Source organism: Mauremys mutica, chromosome 2 (genome assembly GCF_020497125.1).
Source record: "Mauremys mutica isolate MM-2020 ecotype Southern chromosome 2, ASM2049712v1, whole genome shotgun sequence".
NCBI classification, from domain to species: domain Eukaryota; kingdom Metazoa; phylum Chordata; order Testudines; family Geoemydidae; genus Mauremys; species Mauremys mutica.
In genome coordinates this window covers 45,013,053-45,028,238 of record NC_059073.1, presented here as the reverse complement: position 1 = coordinate 45,028,238, position 15,186 = coordinate 45,013,053, and the positions used below count along the sequence as shown (strand labels likewise).

The window sequence follows — 15,186 nt, the reverse complement described above, 5'->3', positions numbered from 1 at the left end:
CTTTAAATCAAGATTTAAGTTCCCTGGGGCGCCGCTGCGGTAGTGGTGGCCTGGATCCCCAGGCCCTTTAAATCATCGGCAGAGCCCTGCCCCGCTAGCCCAGGGCTCTGGAAGCAGGGCTTGGGCAGCGATTTAAAGGACCTGGGGCTCTAGCCACTGCAGGGAGCCCCGGACCCTTTAAATTGCCAGCATGGGGAAGCCGGTCCAGTCCAGCACGGTGTACCAGCTCTTGCCGGTACACCATACTGTACTGTACCAGCTTACTTTCACCTTTGTTCACACCTAAATATTTGTGACCCAGCTATATAACAGAGACACCAAAGCCTGAGATGGGAAAGGGCAGAAGGTACAGGTTAACTGACAAAACTGAGATGCCAAGAAAGAAGCAGTTAGCAGAGAGTGAGACTTGCATTCTTGGATGGAAGTGTATCTTTGACAAACGTAACCATAACTACAATATTTTACTCTATTTTAACCTATTTCATGAGGCTGTTACCTGGATCTTAAACTAAAGATGATTTTAGTTATATCACTTACATTTGCTGTGCATTGATATTTCACTTAGCTGTCTTTGAAATACTCTGACTTATGTTGTCATTGAAGTAACCTCCATGGATGTTTCTTGGAAACAAGGGGAACTAACTTCTTTTCTGGGTTGGGAGAGGGAAGTGGGGTAAAAGGTATCTAGCCTGAAGCTCTCTGTCCAGGTGGCCAATCTGAAAGGTGCTGGCTGTTGACAGTAGTGGCACAGTTAGTGCAAGCTGGTGACTGCGAAGAGTGGCAGAAACAGGGAACCTTAAGTTGGTCATGTTTAATCAGTACTTTGCACAGTGGTGGTGCAAGTAAACTGAGCAATGTGGACCTGGCGTGTCCAGTTCTACTACCTACTATGTGAGTGATGCCTGGTGTGGTTTTGCTGGCTTAGTCATGGCATTGTATGTATAACACACATAAGGTGTTTCTGTTTCTAGGAATCATCACTACTACTCAGAGCTTTGACCGAGAGAAACTGAGAGAGTGTATGCTCTCTGTTACAGCTACAGATCAAGCTCAGGAGCCATTGATTGGTGTTTGTCAAATCACCATCTTCATTGCTGATGTCAATGACAATGACCCCAAGTTTGAGAACAGTCGCTACCAATGTGAGTGATTTAACCATGCACCCTCTGTCCTAACATCACACAGCACACAGGAGCGTGAATGTAGTTGACAGATTGAGTTTTTTTTTAAATACAGCTATCTGTGAAAATAACTCTTCATGCTGGTGATTGCATATCTCTTAAAAGTGATCGATTTTTGGGTGGCCTTATTCACTATGTGACCGGAACAATGCTACCTGGTTCAAGTTGACTTGTTTTCCTGCTCAGTAGGAATATGTCTGCCATATGTTTTTCTGAAGGATTACATTCAAATATATGGGACAGCAAGATAGGGTGGCAGAATGAGTTTATATTCCTAGACCAGAACCTTATATCTGGGACTCCTTTTACCCTAAAGTAATAGGGAAAGTGAGACTCCAAAGAGCCTGTAATCTGTCTAGAAACCAACTTGGTGTGAAAACAAACTTTGTGGAAATTGAAGGGGCTCATGAAAGGCCTTGTCTAGGCTAGGATAAAAGGTGGTTTTGTTTAACTAAAGCTGTTAAACCCTTTTTAAATCTCTAGTGTGGACAGGGAGGGTAAGTTATATTTTAACACCCGTTAGCTAGCTGTGGCAAACAGTAGGGCACAATCATTTAACACTTTTTAAAAATGTGTAAACTTGTCAGTACCTAGTAGAAACAAGTTTTTAAGTAACACTTAATTTAAATGTGTTGGCCAACATGCTTTAGGAAAAGGAGTGTGTGTGGCGGTGGTGATGTGTTGGGTGGTTTTTTTGAGCTATGCATGATGCAGACATGTGCAGTGCAAACTTTTCCAGACCTGCTAGTGCACCTGAATCTCAACTTGCAATACTGAATCTTTTGAACATAGACAGCCAGTTGTCACAATTTCTGTGCTTGTTCTGATGTGAGGAATAGGGATTAGGAGGCTGTCAAAATTGTCACATGTGGCTTGAATTAGATGTGAATGCAAGCAATTAAAATATGACTACATTTGAGGTTTTAATACATTCCAATTCCAGCAAAACTCAAGAAGACACATTATTTCAAAGGAGGAGCATGGGAACTGCCATACTGTATCAGACTTAATGGCCTATCTAATCCCCTATCTTGTGTCTGGCACTGGCCAGCACCAGATCCTCTGAAGGAAGGTGCCAGAGACTCCAGACTGAACAGTTATGAGTAACCTGCTCATAGAAGTAGTGAATTTGGTATGTGTGAATGTTACCTGATTGGTCACCAATATGGTTCCTGAGGACAGGCAGATCACAGGCAGCTGTGTTTCATTTGTGATCTGGAAGGGACTTGCCAAAACAGTAACATGGTGAGATAATGTTTTTTGTGGTGCAGACATCTGTTCCACTAGGAACTGGACTGACTCTAATAATGCTCATGGGCCACTAAACTCACTGAATGATAGTCACTCTTGGTCACTACGGTCCTGGCCTGGATTCAAACCAATTGCCTAGGAATGAAAAATTCTTCATTGAAGTAAGAGTATATGGATCTAATTTACTATAATATATTTAGCTTCAATTTTGAAAGCTTTGCATAGAGAGAAATTATACATTTCTTATGTCTTTGATTGGTAAGAGTTTTACATTGTTATATGCAGGCATCTGTTACCGTAGCTTAAGTTAACTCCCGTTGCTTGTCTTCACAAAATTATCTGATTGCTATATAACTGTCCTCTTGGTCCCTGTAAATAACTTCAACATCTCAGCTGTGCACAGGCTAAAAGGTTCAAGAAAATCATGTCTGTGGCTACAGAAATCGTCATTTAGGTACTCTGGACATATTTACAAAATGTAAAAGTGAGAAGCTTAGAAAAGCACAGAAATGTATGTTAGTTCTGTTCACTGTTTCTATCATGAGAAATTGAACCATGAGTAGGATAAGAGTAATATCTGTTTGTGAACTTGGGCTTCATCCAAACTCCAGTCTATTAAATTTGCTTAAAGACCACTCATATAATTTCATATAAAGAACATATTTATATAAAACATGAACATGTTTAGGTTTAGTGGTCTAATGCTTTTATATTGCAGAAATGAGTTTGAATCTTGCTTTAAAAGAAGTCAGGAGATGTGGGTATTTTTGGACAACTCTAAGCCCCTATTTATTGTGCTGCAGCAGTTGGAAAAAAATGTTAAATTGGATAAGGAATGGGATAGAAAATGCTGGATATAGTTTAATGTCATTATTTAAATTAATAGTACACTTTCACTTGGCATACAATGTTCAGTTCTGTTATCCTTATGACAAAACAGATACAATGGAAATGGGAAAAAGATAAGGAGGAATTTCAAATGAGCATTGAATTATTAGAAGTATGGATAAACTTGCACCTGAAGGAGAGAGTGAAAAGACTTAGGAGTGTTCTGTTTAGAGAGAAGCCATAGAAGAAGGGCACAATAAAGGGTTAAAAAGCAATGAATGGAATAGATGAGACACTGCTATTTTCACTCTTTCATAATACAAAAACAAGGGGACATTCCATGAAACGGAAAGGCAGCAAATTTATCTCTGATAAAAAAGTAAATACTTTAGTTTTGTAAAAAACAAAAACAAAAAAACCCCTGTAAAAATCATTGCCACAACTATATCATTGAGGCCAAGAGTTTAGCAGGATTCAAAAAAGGACTGGAGGCGAATGAGCGTATATGTCAATAAAGGGGAAAGAAACAAAGAGTTCTAGAACTGATATAACCCGTCACGCTTCGCAGCATCAACCAGCCTTGGAGGAAGTTAGGGAGAAAGTTAGGCTCATCCATAGCTGTCCACTTCATGATTTCTTACACCTTCCTCTGGATCATCTGCACTGGCCACTGTCAGAGACTCAGATTACAGTGGTGCTTTCTGACTTTGGAATCATCTAGTCTGACCACCTGTAGGCCATAGACCTTCCCCAAAATAATTCTGAGAGTAGTGACTTGATGCTGGTGTATATGGTGCACTGGTCCAGTCTGGTATAGCAGTATCTATGTTCCTGTCTACGAGTGGACTTTGCAAGCATGACACCACCACCACTCAGTTTGGAATGAATGATGGGACAGAAGTCCTAACAGTGACGTAAGAGTTTTGTAGGACAGAACAGGGAAGTCTTGATGGAGGGGAGGGTCATATTTGTTTGAAGGTGAGCCTGACTCAGTGCCTTCAACCACACTGTTCATTCAGTGCTACCAGTATCTGTCTTTCATGAGCACTAAAACTGAGGTTGAATTCTGAGTTCAATATAATGCTGATGCTTATGGGTGATTGAGAAGCTTCCTGCTCCCTTCCTCATATGGGGAGCCAGCTAGCAAAAAGCACTTCTTCAGGATTGGGAAACTGTTCTCCTAACAGAGCCATGAGGCTGCCCTGACAGTGTGTTCTAGTATCTGTCTATAAGCAATCAATGTTTGTACGTCATGGAATTAAAAATACTGTCTCCTCTTTATAACAAAATCAAATGTAATTAGTCATGGGTTTCTAATGTTACTGGTAACTGCTGGTGCTCTATTCTCATATGCTATGGTCTTATTCAAATACTTTGGTTTAAACAATTCATCACTATTAATTATCCATACATGTCTGGAAGGGGCTGTACTCAAATGTTTAACTGTATATAATAGTTACATCCTAGTAATTGTTACAGAAGTGCTTATCGCAAACAGGAACACATGATACAATGCAACATCATTTCCAATTCAGCTTGAACCTTTTGATACAATGTATTTTAACAGGATACTATTCTCAGAACATAAAATCTATTGCAGGACAATTGAGAATCTCTTGCAGTATTTACTAGTAATAAATTCCATTGTTATTATTTTATTTCAGTACCAGCAAACCACTTCCGGACATATTTCTACTTGTAAGAATGGCATGACTAGGCCATTTATTCTTTGGCAGTCACACTTTGGTGGGCAAAGAAAAGTGACTTAGATGAGAATAGGAAATAACAAACGTGCTTCACTTAACAGCTTTCATAACAGTACATAATACAGTAGGGAAAACCCCAGAGAAAACTTAAATATTTTTATGTTGCAATAACTTAAAAGCTGCATAATCAAAACAACATTTATTTTAGTTGAACAGACACGCCTGATATTTTACACATTGTATTGACTTACAAAGTGATGGTAATTCTAGTTCAGGGATCGGCAACCTTTGGCATGTGGCCCTGGCAGGCCGGGCTGGTTTGTTTACCTGCCGCGTCCGCAGGTTCAGCCAATCGTGTCTCCCACTGACCACGGTTCGCCGTTCCAGGCCAATGGGGGCGGCGGGAAGCTGTGGCCAGCAAACCTTGGCCCATGCTGCTTCCTGCCACCCCCATTGGCCTGGAGCAGCGAACCACGGCCAGTGGGCACCATGATCAGCCGAACCTGCAGATGCGGCAGGTAAACAAACCGGCCTGGCCCGAGGTTGCTGATCCCTGTTCTAGTTTAACGTGAAACCAACTTCTCTGGAGTACTGGTTCACTTCGTATAAAGGAAGGGCTAACCCTGTTCACATACAAATATAGGTAGGTCTTTTAGGCTATTTCACAGCTCAGATGCCAATGTGATTGTGCAGTAGTGATCTGTAAACTGGTTATACCGCCACACTGGTCTGTGATCTTAGCACTGACCTGGAGCTGAGAATCGTAAGTGTCCCCTTCACTTCTAGAATTGCCAGATCCAGGAATATTGCCGTTATACATGTAACCCTTCTGCCCCTCTGAGTTGGCAGCAACAAGGGCCGGGTTCAATATCCAGGGGTTCCATGTCAATAATACAATGCAAAACCGGCTTGAGCCCCCACCCAGTGACCTGGGACAATTACATACCACCACCCCCCGGGTGCCTCTAGGAGGAAATACTTCCCCACTCGCAAGCACGGAGTCCGAGTGTAGCAAAATCCTTTTAATAAAGGAGGGAAACAATGCGGCATCACGTTGGAGAGACACCACAAACAGGACTATACACAAACCATAAGCAAAAACCCACCTCCAAGTACATTTGGCAATGTCCTTTCCCCCTTAGGGTCTTAAGTCCAATCACCCCAAAGTCCAACAACCCAAAAGTCTCTGTCTCTGGTCAGTGCCACCCCAGAGTTCAAAAGTTTATCTGCAGTTTTACCCCCCCCCCAGCCTGGATGGAAATGGCGGGGGTGCGGCGCACACAGGGTGTTAAGGGGCACCTTACGTGGGCCGGGGGCCAACTGCTCCGCCTCTCTGTGGAGTTCTGCTGCAGCCTTCACCATGACCGGCTCCACTCCACCAGCTGTGCCGCTCCTCCAGCCGACCCGTGAACCACGTCAGCTGTCCCCACAAACCGCTCCACACTGCTCACTGTTCCTTGGGCTGCTCCAACATGCTGCAGAGTGCTCCGCTCTGCCAGCTGCTTAGCAATAAAGCTTCAGGCTCCCCCACTAGTTAACACAGCACTCCGTGATCTCAGCTCAGTAAGTTAGCTCTTTTAGTGATTTCAGCTCTTAGTGGTTTCAGCTTGTAGTAGGGGAGCCCCAGTGCCAGTGCAACATTGGCCCAACGTGAATTCAGGTCAGCAGCCTCTAGATGGACTCCTAAAGGATTCAAAATTAGCTCTGCTCTTTTACAGTGGAGAGAAGAGGATGTGCAATTGGTGTTTCGGGCCCTCAAAAGGGGCCCACCCCATCAGGTACACACACCAGTCCCCAACCTCTCTCCATTCACTGGGTTTTGGAACCCATGTCCCTTGTCTAGCAAGTACTATTTAATGTAGGTTGAGTCATTTCTGTCATAAAGCAGTCTCATAGTTCCTCATTCACATAATTAGGGTGACAGCACTTTTTTTCCTTCCTGCCCCAATAACAAAGAAATTGGGGATCCCAGCTGCCAAAATAACCCTCCCATGCTGCCGTGGGCTATTGCAACGCAAATCCTTGCCACTCCTTGAAATTCCTTCCACACTCCCCATAATTCACCACCAGATGTCAGGGTAGAGCTCATCCTGACTCTGCTTACATACATGAGAATGAGGCCTGCTGAGAATAAATGTCTCATCCTTTTTTAAAAGACTTCCTCCGTGAAGACACGCCAGTGGGCACAAGTTTCCTCCGTGCTGCAGCTCATGATGATGACCAAGGTGTGAATGCTGCCATTGTATATTCCATGTTACAGCAACAGCCAGAATACTTCCAAATCAACCCCAGCACCGGCTGGGTGTATGTGAACCATCTGATCTCCCAGGTAACAGGACTCTTATCATACAGAATGTAACACAGCTTTCTTCCCATGGAATATGTGGCAGAAAGTTAATCTCAATCTGTTGATTTGTGCAAATTAGTTTTTAGAGTTCCTTAAACTTTTTGTTAAAACTACTTTGTAGACAACTCGAATCAGCCGGTATATTGTAGCAACAGATGGAGGCAACAGAAGCAGCACTGTGGAGCTGACTGTAACTATTACTAACATACTCAATCAGCCACCACATTGGGAACAGAGCGGATATTGGGCTACAATCCCAGAGAACACCATTCGTGACACCAACATAATGGTATGCTATAAGGGAACCTCCTTCTCTCTCTGGAATAGTCCCCTCTCCCTTCCTTTGGTCCTGTGTGTGTATATAGAAGGATGTACATGCTTTTACTACCTTGCGCTGTGATCCTATCAGATTTCACAAGCTATGCGCTTTTAGCTTTACATAGGATATCTCCAAGGAAATTCCAGAAGCTGCAGGAGATGTTGTGACTCAGAAGGCAGCACTCTTCTCTATTACTTTGTAAAACCAGTGCCCCAGCAAGGGGTGCTCCTGGGGGGAGCATCTTCTGGATGCATTGCAAAACTGAGGCTTAGCCCGTATTAAAAATTCTAGAGCATTTTTCGCAAGACTTGAGATGTTAATTCCGGTGGCCTGACCAAATTCCAGCTTCAGTGATTCCATTCTGAGTTCTCCACAATTTTCAGTGCCATCTATAAGTGCTGTTTTAGTGATGGAGTAGCTCTGCTGTATTTCAGCAGTGGATGAAATGTGTATTGTTTTGTTTTTCTTAGTCAACCATGTTTTTAAACTGGACACACTGATTTGCTTCAGTCCAGGCAGTCCTTTCCGTAATTACTAATTGATTCCTACAGTTCCTCTTCATCTCCCAGGCATGAGATCCAAGCACTTGGAAACAGTTTGTTTTATCCAGCCAGGCTCAGCACAGCTTGCTGAAGAGTGAGATCCTCATAGTAATCCCCCTTTGGATGTTTATTGGGGAAAACAATTCCTTTTACCTGAAGGTGGTGTTCATATCCATTGCCATATTTACAGAGCAGGGAAATTTAATATTGATTACAACTTGGAACCACAGCAAAAGCAGTACAAAAATTAGACAAATCTCCAGAATGAAGGCAAACTGTCTGTCTCATCATGCATGCACAACCCCAACCCCCCAAACGGACATCTTAATACTCAGAATCATGCACTTCATAAACAAATACAGTGACTTTTTTTCTCTTCAGACTGTCAAAGCCACATCCTCCCTTGGTGATCCCAGGGTTACATATAACCTGGAGGAGGGTCAAGTTCCAGAGACTAACATGCCTATTCGTTTCTACCTGAAGCCAAACAGAGTGGATGGATCTGCTTCTCTACTAGTCTCTGAACCACTTGACTTTGAGACAACCAAGTTTTTCACCCTGAGAGTCAGGGCACAAAACGTAGCAATGACACCTTTAGCTTCGTTCACCACTGTCTGTATTAATATAACAGGTAAGTACCACTGAACTACTGTAACTAGAACAGGTAATTTTAGAATGGCACTCACAGTATTTCTAAAATATCAGTACTAGAAATTATGGAATGAAGCCTGGACTTAACAGCATAAAATTTCCTTTGAGTTTTGAGACATTGTGCAGTAGTAGAAATAGCCTTTTCACCTGAAGATACCACAAAGTGTGATTTAACAAGTGGGATGTGGTATTTTAAAAACATACACTTAATATAGAAATATCTGCACTAAAAAATAATACACTGCGGTGTAAGCGTAATAATAAAGGAATCCTTCTAATGCCAGAAATGGCCCAGGAAGTGTCCCAATTCTAGTGAGAGAAGAGAGTAGTATTGGAAGTATTTTATATATTAGGGATATTTGGGAATTACTGAAATGATTAACTCTTGGAACAGGACAGCGAAAATGCATACCTAATAATTGTTAATTGTCCAGTTTAAAAAACAAAAACAAATACCTTTGCACTTTTAAGGAAAAGAGACCCTACTATATAATTTCACAAATGATTAAAATTAACTGTTACTTGTTTGTCCCACGTTAGTTCATATTACATACACACGTGTAGTCGGTTAGCAGTGGTCCTTCCCCCTGTGGGTCAGTGGGAGGCCACTCTGCCTCTCTATGTCAGGGCTGTCAGAAAAAGATACGAAAACGTTCATCTTTACTGATTTCACTACCATAATTGTATAGTGAAAAGCATGTTAATCTATGGAGCTCGTCCATAATACACCAACACGAAAACTACTGTTATTTATTTGTGTAGTGGCCAGTACCTAAAGTCAGGATCAGGGCCCTGTTGTGCTAGGCACCACACACACACTCCCCCCCCCCACCCCTCTCTCCTTCCCTCTCTCTTTGGAACAGAGAATGTCTTTTGAAATGAAAACATTCTCTGCTCCAAAGAGATTACAATCAAACTACCACAAATCAATATTCATTAGTAACATTGTTCCATGGTCCTATTAATAGTGTTGTAACTCAGTTTAATGGCAACTTCATTTTGGCCAGGAACAAAAATGATTTTCCAGTAACATAAAATTCTATACAATAGACTCATTTTGGGGTGTGGGAAGGGAATGCAAGTTAAAGCACTTTTAAGTGGGAATTAGCTACCAGAAGCCTTGACTTACAAAATATGAGTCACTTTTTATATATGCATATGCAAAAAATACACACACATTATATGCATAGAAAGAGAGATTGTATTCCCCACTCTCTCAACTCAACAATGGGTGAATGCATTTACTAAAACTGTGAAAGTATATTGATCGTGTTTGTTGAAATAACACATGAAAAATAGTCTGTCACAATGGAGAGTTAGGAATACAGGAAAACTGGGTTATAAAGCAAGCCTGTAATACCAACAAACACAGTAGCAATCTAAGGCCCTGATCCTACAAGCACTTGCACATGTTGAAATCAATGGGACCGTCTCAGAATTGTAAAGTTTTTAACGTGTGTTTCCAAGATCAGGCCCTGAGAATTTGTCAGTCTCATTCATTGAGAGATGTTTAAAATTGCATTTCTCTGTTTTACCTACTATTGTTACAAGTAATGTTTAGAATAGAACACATTTAGCAAAATCTTGTTGTCTGTTTTTAATTTGTTTTTTTGTGTTTTACAGTACTTGGTGTAGCTTCAATTTCATCAATTGACTTTAGTCAGCTCCTCTCTTTGGCCTTTCACACAGCAACAGGGGAAAGAAGTTTTTTAAAACAGAAAAATGTTGTTGTAAAACTGCAAAAATTAACAGGGGAGTCCAGTGCAAATGTAGCACCTGAAGCTACTTTTAATCCATATTTTGAAAATGACTGGATTTCAAGTTGACCAGTATCTCTTTAAACTAATGACAGTTCATAACTGCAGTTACTGACACTGGCGTGGTCCCCAAGGCTCTGATCCTGCAAAGACAAGGGCAGGCCTGCACACAAGCTTTCATCAAAATAACAAAAGGGGTGAAGTAAAAACCAGTTTATTTTGGTGGAGGTTTGCATTATCAGACATTAGTCCCATCTTAAATTTAGATATCTGAACAGTTCCATTGGTTTCAATAGGTAATCTTGAATGCTATTCAGTAGGTATGTAAGTCTTTGCCAGGACCAGGGCCAACGAATACCAGTTTCTGGCATCAATAAGTTAATAGATTATTAGGTTAATCGGTGTCTTGCATAATACCTGAAATCGCAGCATCACATCTTCCAGAAACCTCACAATCACTCTAATTAAAAGAGCTTCTGCCATCTGCCTTGAGAATGGGAAGGCAGAAAACAGGATTGGATGTTAGCAGGAACTCTGTGGTAGTTTTTCAAAGCAGTGTGCTAATTTTGTTTTTTAAAAGGTACAGTTTTAAGATTTTAACCTCCTCTCATTATGTCTTAATTCCTCTCTCTGCAGATGTCAATGATAATGTTCCATTCTTCACATCTTCTACCTACAAGGTGTCTGTACCTGAAGAAGCAGCTATTGGCACATCTGTTGCCCAGGTTTTAGCAACTGACTTGGATTCTGGGCCATATGGAGAGGTTTAACTTATTACATACCCTTTTTCTCCCAGAAATATTAATCTGTTAAATAGCATTGATGGGTTAAACAGTGAGAAAAGACAAGTAGCAGATGGGACAATAATGAGCCATAGGCACCTCTCCCTTCCCCTTTGAGCAGGTTGGCTAAATTTACCTAACTATTAAGAGCTGCCTCTGATTTGTTTAAAAAAAAAAAAAGGAGAGGAAGGATGTTCCAGTGGTTAGGGCACTAGCATGGGAGATCTGGGTTCAGTCTCTATTACACCACTGGCTTCCTGCATGACCTCGGGCAAGTCACAGTCTCTCTGTGCCTCAGTTCCCCAGCTGATAGTAGTGATAATAGCACTGCCCTACCTCACAGGGGTCTTGTGAGGATAAATATAGTAAAGATTAAGAGGCAGGGAGATATTACAGTGATACGGACCATACAAGTACCACGGATAGGTGGGTAGGTAGGATGCATATGGTCTGCTCCATCTCAGACAGGAGGAGACTCTAGATAATGTCACTCATAGTGACCCAACTTGAGCTGGAGACATGATGAAGCACTGCATGCTTCTATTCGTGCTCTCTGTGGGCTGCCCCCCACCATATTAATTGTCAGGGTAGCCGCAGGCTTAATTTTTTAACTTTTTTGTTCATGTTTAACTCATGACTGGCTCTTTGGCCAGCTCTGTTGTAGTGATCAAATATAATCAGGCAAGCAGCATTGTGAAGTGCTGCTCTCCCTTTTCTGCCCCATTCATTACCCTTTGCCTCAAAATCCACAGGGTGGCTCTTGTGAGAGAACTTTGACTCTCAACATGTTACCATGTTGTAACTTGTAAACCTGCCATAAGCTGTCACTGAAAAACTGTGTAGCAAACATTGTATATAGAACTGGTGGGGAAATGTGTGGGGATTTTTCCTTTGAAAAAAATTTACTTTTTGTCATAGAACTGAAAATTTTCAACTGAAAAATTTTTGGTTTTCAAAGTTTCTGTGAAATATGTGATTTAATCTAAGCTCAGTTTTCCTTCAGAACAACTTTGATGGAATTTTTTTGACCAGTCCTAATTGTATATTACCAGGAACATCGGGGGTTATTTTATATAAGCATTCTAACTTTGTATTCAGACTGAGAGAAGGCCTCAAGACAGTCTGTTCAAATAAGAGCCTTTTCAAATATTATTTTGCAAAGAGTTTGAAAGGGCTGAGGAAGGATGGGGACACAGCACTCACATGAAATGGTATGCATGGAACCTCACATAAAATTTCTGAATTTCAGGTTCAATATTCAATATTGAAAGACTCTAGTGAAGATCACCAGTTCTTCACCATTGATCCTGAGACAGGAATTATTTCCACCAAAGCATCTTTTGACAGAGAGAAGAAAGGCTCTTATTTGATTGAAGTTCAGTCTCAGGATTCTGCAGAGTCTGCTCGACCTGGTGTTTATGGACAGCCCAACACAGGTAAGCATAATGGTTTATATACCAGGTAAGAAAGAGTTCCACTGCCATTGGTAGAAGTGGAGTTTTTCGTGGAATGTCAGGGTAGGTTACACAAACAAGATGGGTGAGGTAATATCTTTTAGTGGACCAACTTTTGTGGGTGAGAGAGACAAGCCTTCGAGCTTGCACAGAGCTCTTCTTCAGGGATAGGTTAGGCCATCCTACAAGTAACTTTATCTCTGGTCTCTGTAATCTAATTTTTCATTTTATGTCTCCTTTTCAGATACAGCATATGTGAAGATTTTTGTCAGTGATGTCAATGACAATGCTCCAGCTTTCCCTCACCCAGTATATGAAATCAGTATAGAGGAGGACAAGGAAGTTGGATGTGCTGTTGTGACAGTAACAGCAAATGATGAAGATGAAGGTGTGTAAACATACTTCTCCTATATTTTTCAGTGCTTTTGAGTGATGCAGCATCCACCATAATAATGGTTTCTCTTGTGAGCTAATGATTTTCTGTTTTAATCTGGTAATTGAGTGTATTAAGGAGACACTTTAAATAGATTTCAGTAGTTTGGAGAGGAGAAGAATCTCTCTGGCGTAAACATGTCAAGAACTCTTAGTAATTTACTCAAGTTTCCACTTTGTAGAATAACAATATGCTAGTGATCCTTTTATTTTAGAACAACAGACATTTAAATCCTCACAATTCTTCTCTTCAGTGGTGGTGTGCTAAATGCCCCTCTTTGGCTACACTTGCACTTCAAAGCGCTAAGTGTAGTCAAAGCGTCAGCCCTGGGAGAGAGCTCTCCCAGCGCTGTCCGTACTCCACCTCCCTCTGGGGAATAACGTACAGGGGGCTTTGACCACACTGGTGCTTTGCAGCGCCGCAATTTGCAGCCCTGGAGAGGGTGTGTTTTCACACCCTGCTGCAGCGCTGCAAAGTCTGGCTGTGAAGGAGAAAGGAGAGAGCGTGGAGCATACTGCTGGAGTTGAGAATTTTCAAAAAAACAACTTTAGTCACTTTGATAGGTGGGTTACAACTGGGGCCTAACTCTTTCATGTTCAAACATCTGAAATACAGCAGGGTTTTTGTTTGTTTGTTTGTTTTTTGACTCCTATCAATTGCTGCTCAAGTCACTTCAGTAATATATGGGTAAGACATTTCAGAATAAATTAAAAGGTTCCCCTCCCCCCTATTAAGAGCTTATATATTCTGTATAGAAAATGATTCTTTGCCCCTGTGCCAAGTGGAGTGAACTTGATTCTAACAACCAAAACCGCTTCAATGTATCTAGCATCTTGTCATGTTTCTTCCTTTTTTCCTTTTCAAAGAACAATAGCTTATCACTTTCCCATGTTTCCAAACATTTTGAACAATGCAAAAGAAAATAACTAGGATCATATAGATGGAATATATTTTGAAACCAAATGGTCTTTTGAAACCTTCCTGTTCTTTTGAGATTTTAGCACCACCTGGTGGTAAAAATAAAAATGAGAGTGTAGCAACAACAGATGTTTGGGTTTAACATGGCGGGGGGAGGGGAGGGGAAACTATTAAACAAAAATAGCTTCTGGTCTTTAATAACACTACATTCTTTTCAGTATCAGGAAATGAATACACATTAGACCTGTAGGGCTAAAATTAATCAACAAAACGGAACAAAAGAGTTGCCTAACTTCTACTTGCAAATTATGCTTGTACATATAACTGTGCTTACAAACACAGAACTCTGCAGTTATTTGTTTCTCTCTGTCTTACTCGCACTTTCACATACACGTTTCTGACTACAGTTACTTAAGAACATGAGAACATAACATAAGAACGGCTGTACTGGGTCAGACCAATGGCCCATCTAGCCCAGTAACCTGTCTGCCAACAGTGGCCAATGCCAGGTGCCCCAGAGGCGAGTGAACCGAACAGGTAATGATCCAAGTGATCTCTCTCCTGCCATCCATCCCCACCCTCTGACACACAGAGGTTAGGGACACCATACCTTACCCATCCTGGCTGATAGCCATTAATGGACTTAACTTCCATGAATTTATCCAGTTCTCTTTTAAACGCTGCTATAGTCCTAGCCTTCACAGCCTCCTCAGGCAAGGAGTTCCACAAGTTGACTGTGTGCTGTGTGAAGAACTTCCTTTTATTTGTTTTAAACCTGCTGCCCATTAATTTCATTTGGTGGCCCCTAGTTCTTGTATTATGGGAATAAGTAAATAACTTTTCCTTATGTACTTTCTCCACCTCACTCATGATTACTTTTTTGTTAAGGCATAATACAAGTGCTTGTCTCTTGAAAACTTTGGCCTATTGTGTCAGTCAAACTACACATCCCATTAATAAATGTCTGCTGCAGCTTTACCGAGTGCTTTGAGAAGTATGGTGTGGAAATCAATACTA

At 41.3% G+C, this 15,186-nt stretch overlaps 1 protein-coding gene across 1 annotated transcript in view; it reads left to right on the top strand.

Moving 5' to 3' along the window:
• LOC123364574 (neural-cadherin-like) overlaps nt 1-15,186 on the top strand; it is a 57,524-nt gene that overhangs the window by 16,585 nt on the left and 25,753 nt on the right. Inside the window, exons 9-15 of the mRNA XM_045006808.1 lie at nt 972-1,142; nt 7,123-7,295; nt 7,435-7,602; nt 8,556-8,805; nt 11,219-11,346; nt 12,614-12,800; nt 13,063-13,206. Of these exons, the coding sequence (XP_044862743.1) occupies nt 972-1,142; nt 7,123-7,295; nt 7,435-7,602; nt 8,556-8,805; nt 11,219-11,346; nt 12,614-12,800; nt 13,063-13,206 (1,221 nt within the window). The remainder of the gene's footprint in view (nt 1-971; nt 1,143-7,122; nt 7,296-7,434; nt 7,603-8,555; nt 8,806-11,218; nt 11,347-12,613; nt 12,801-13,062; nt 13,207-15,186) is intronic.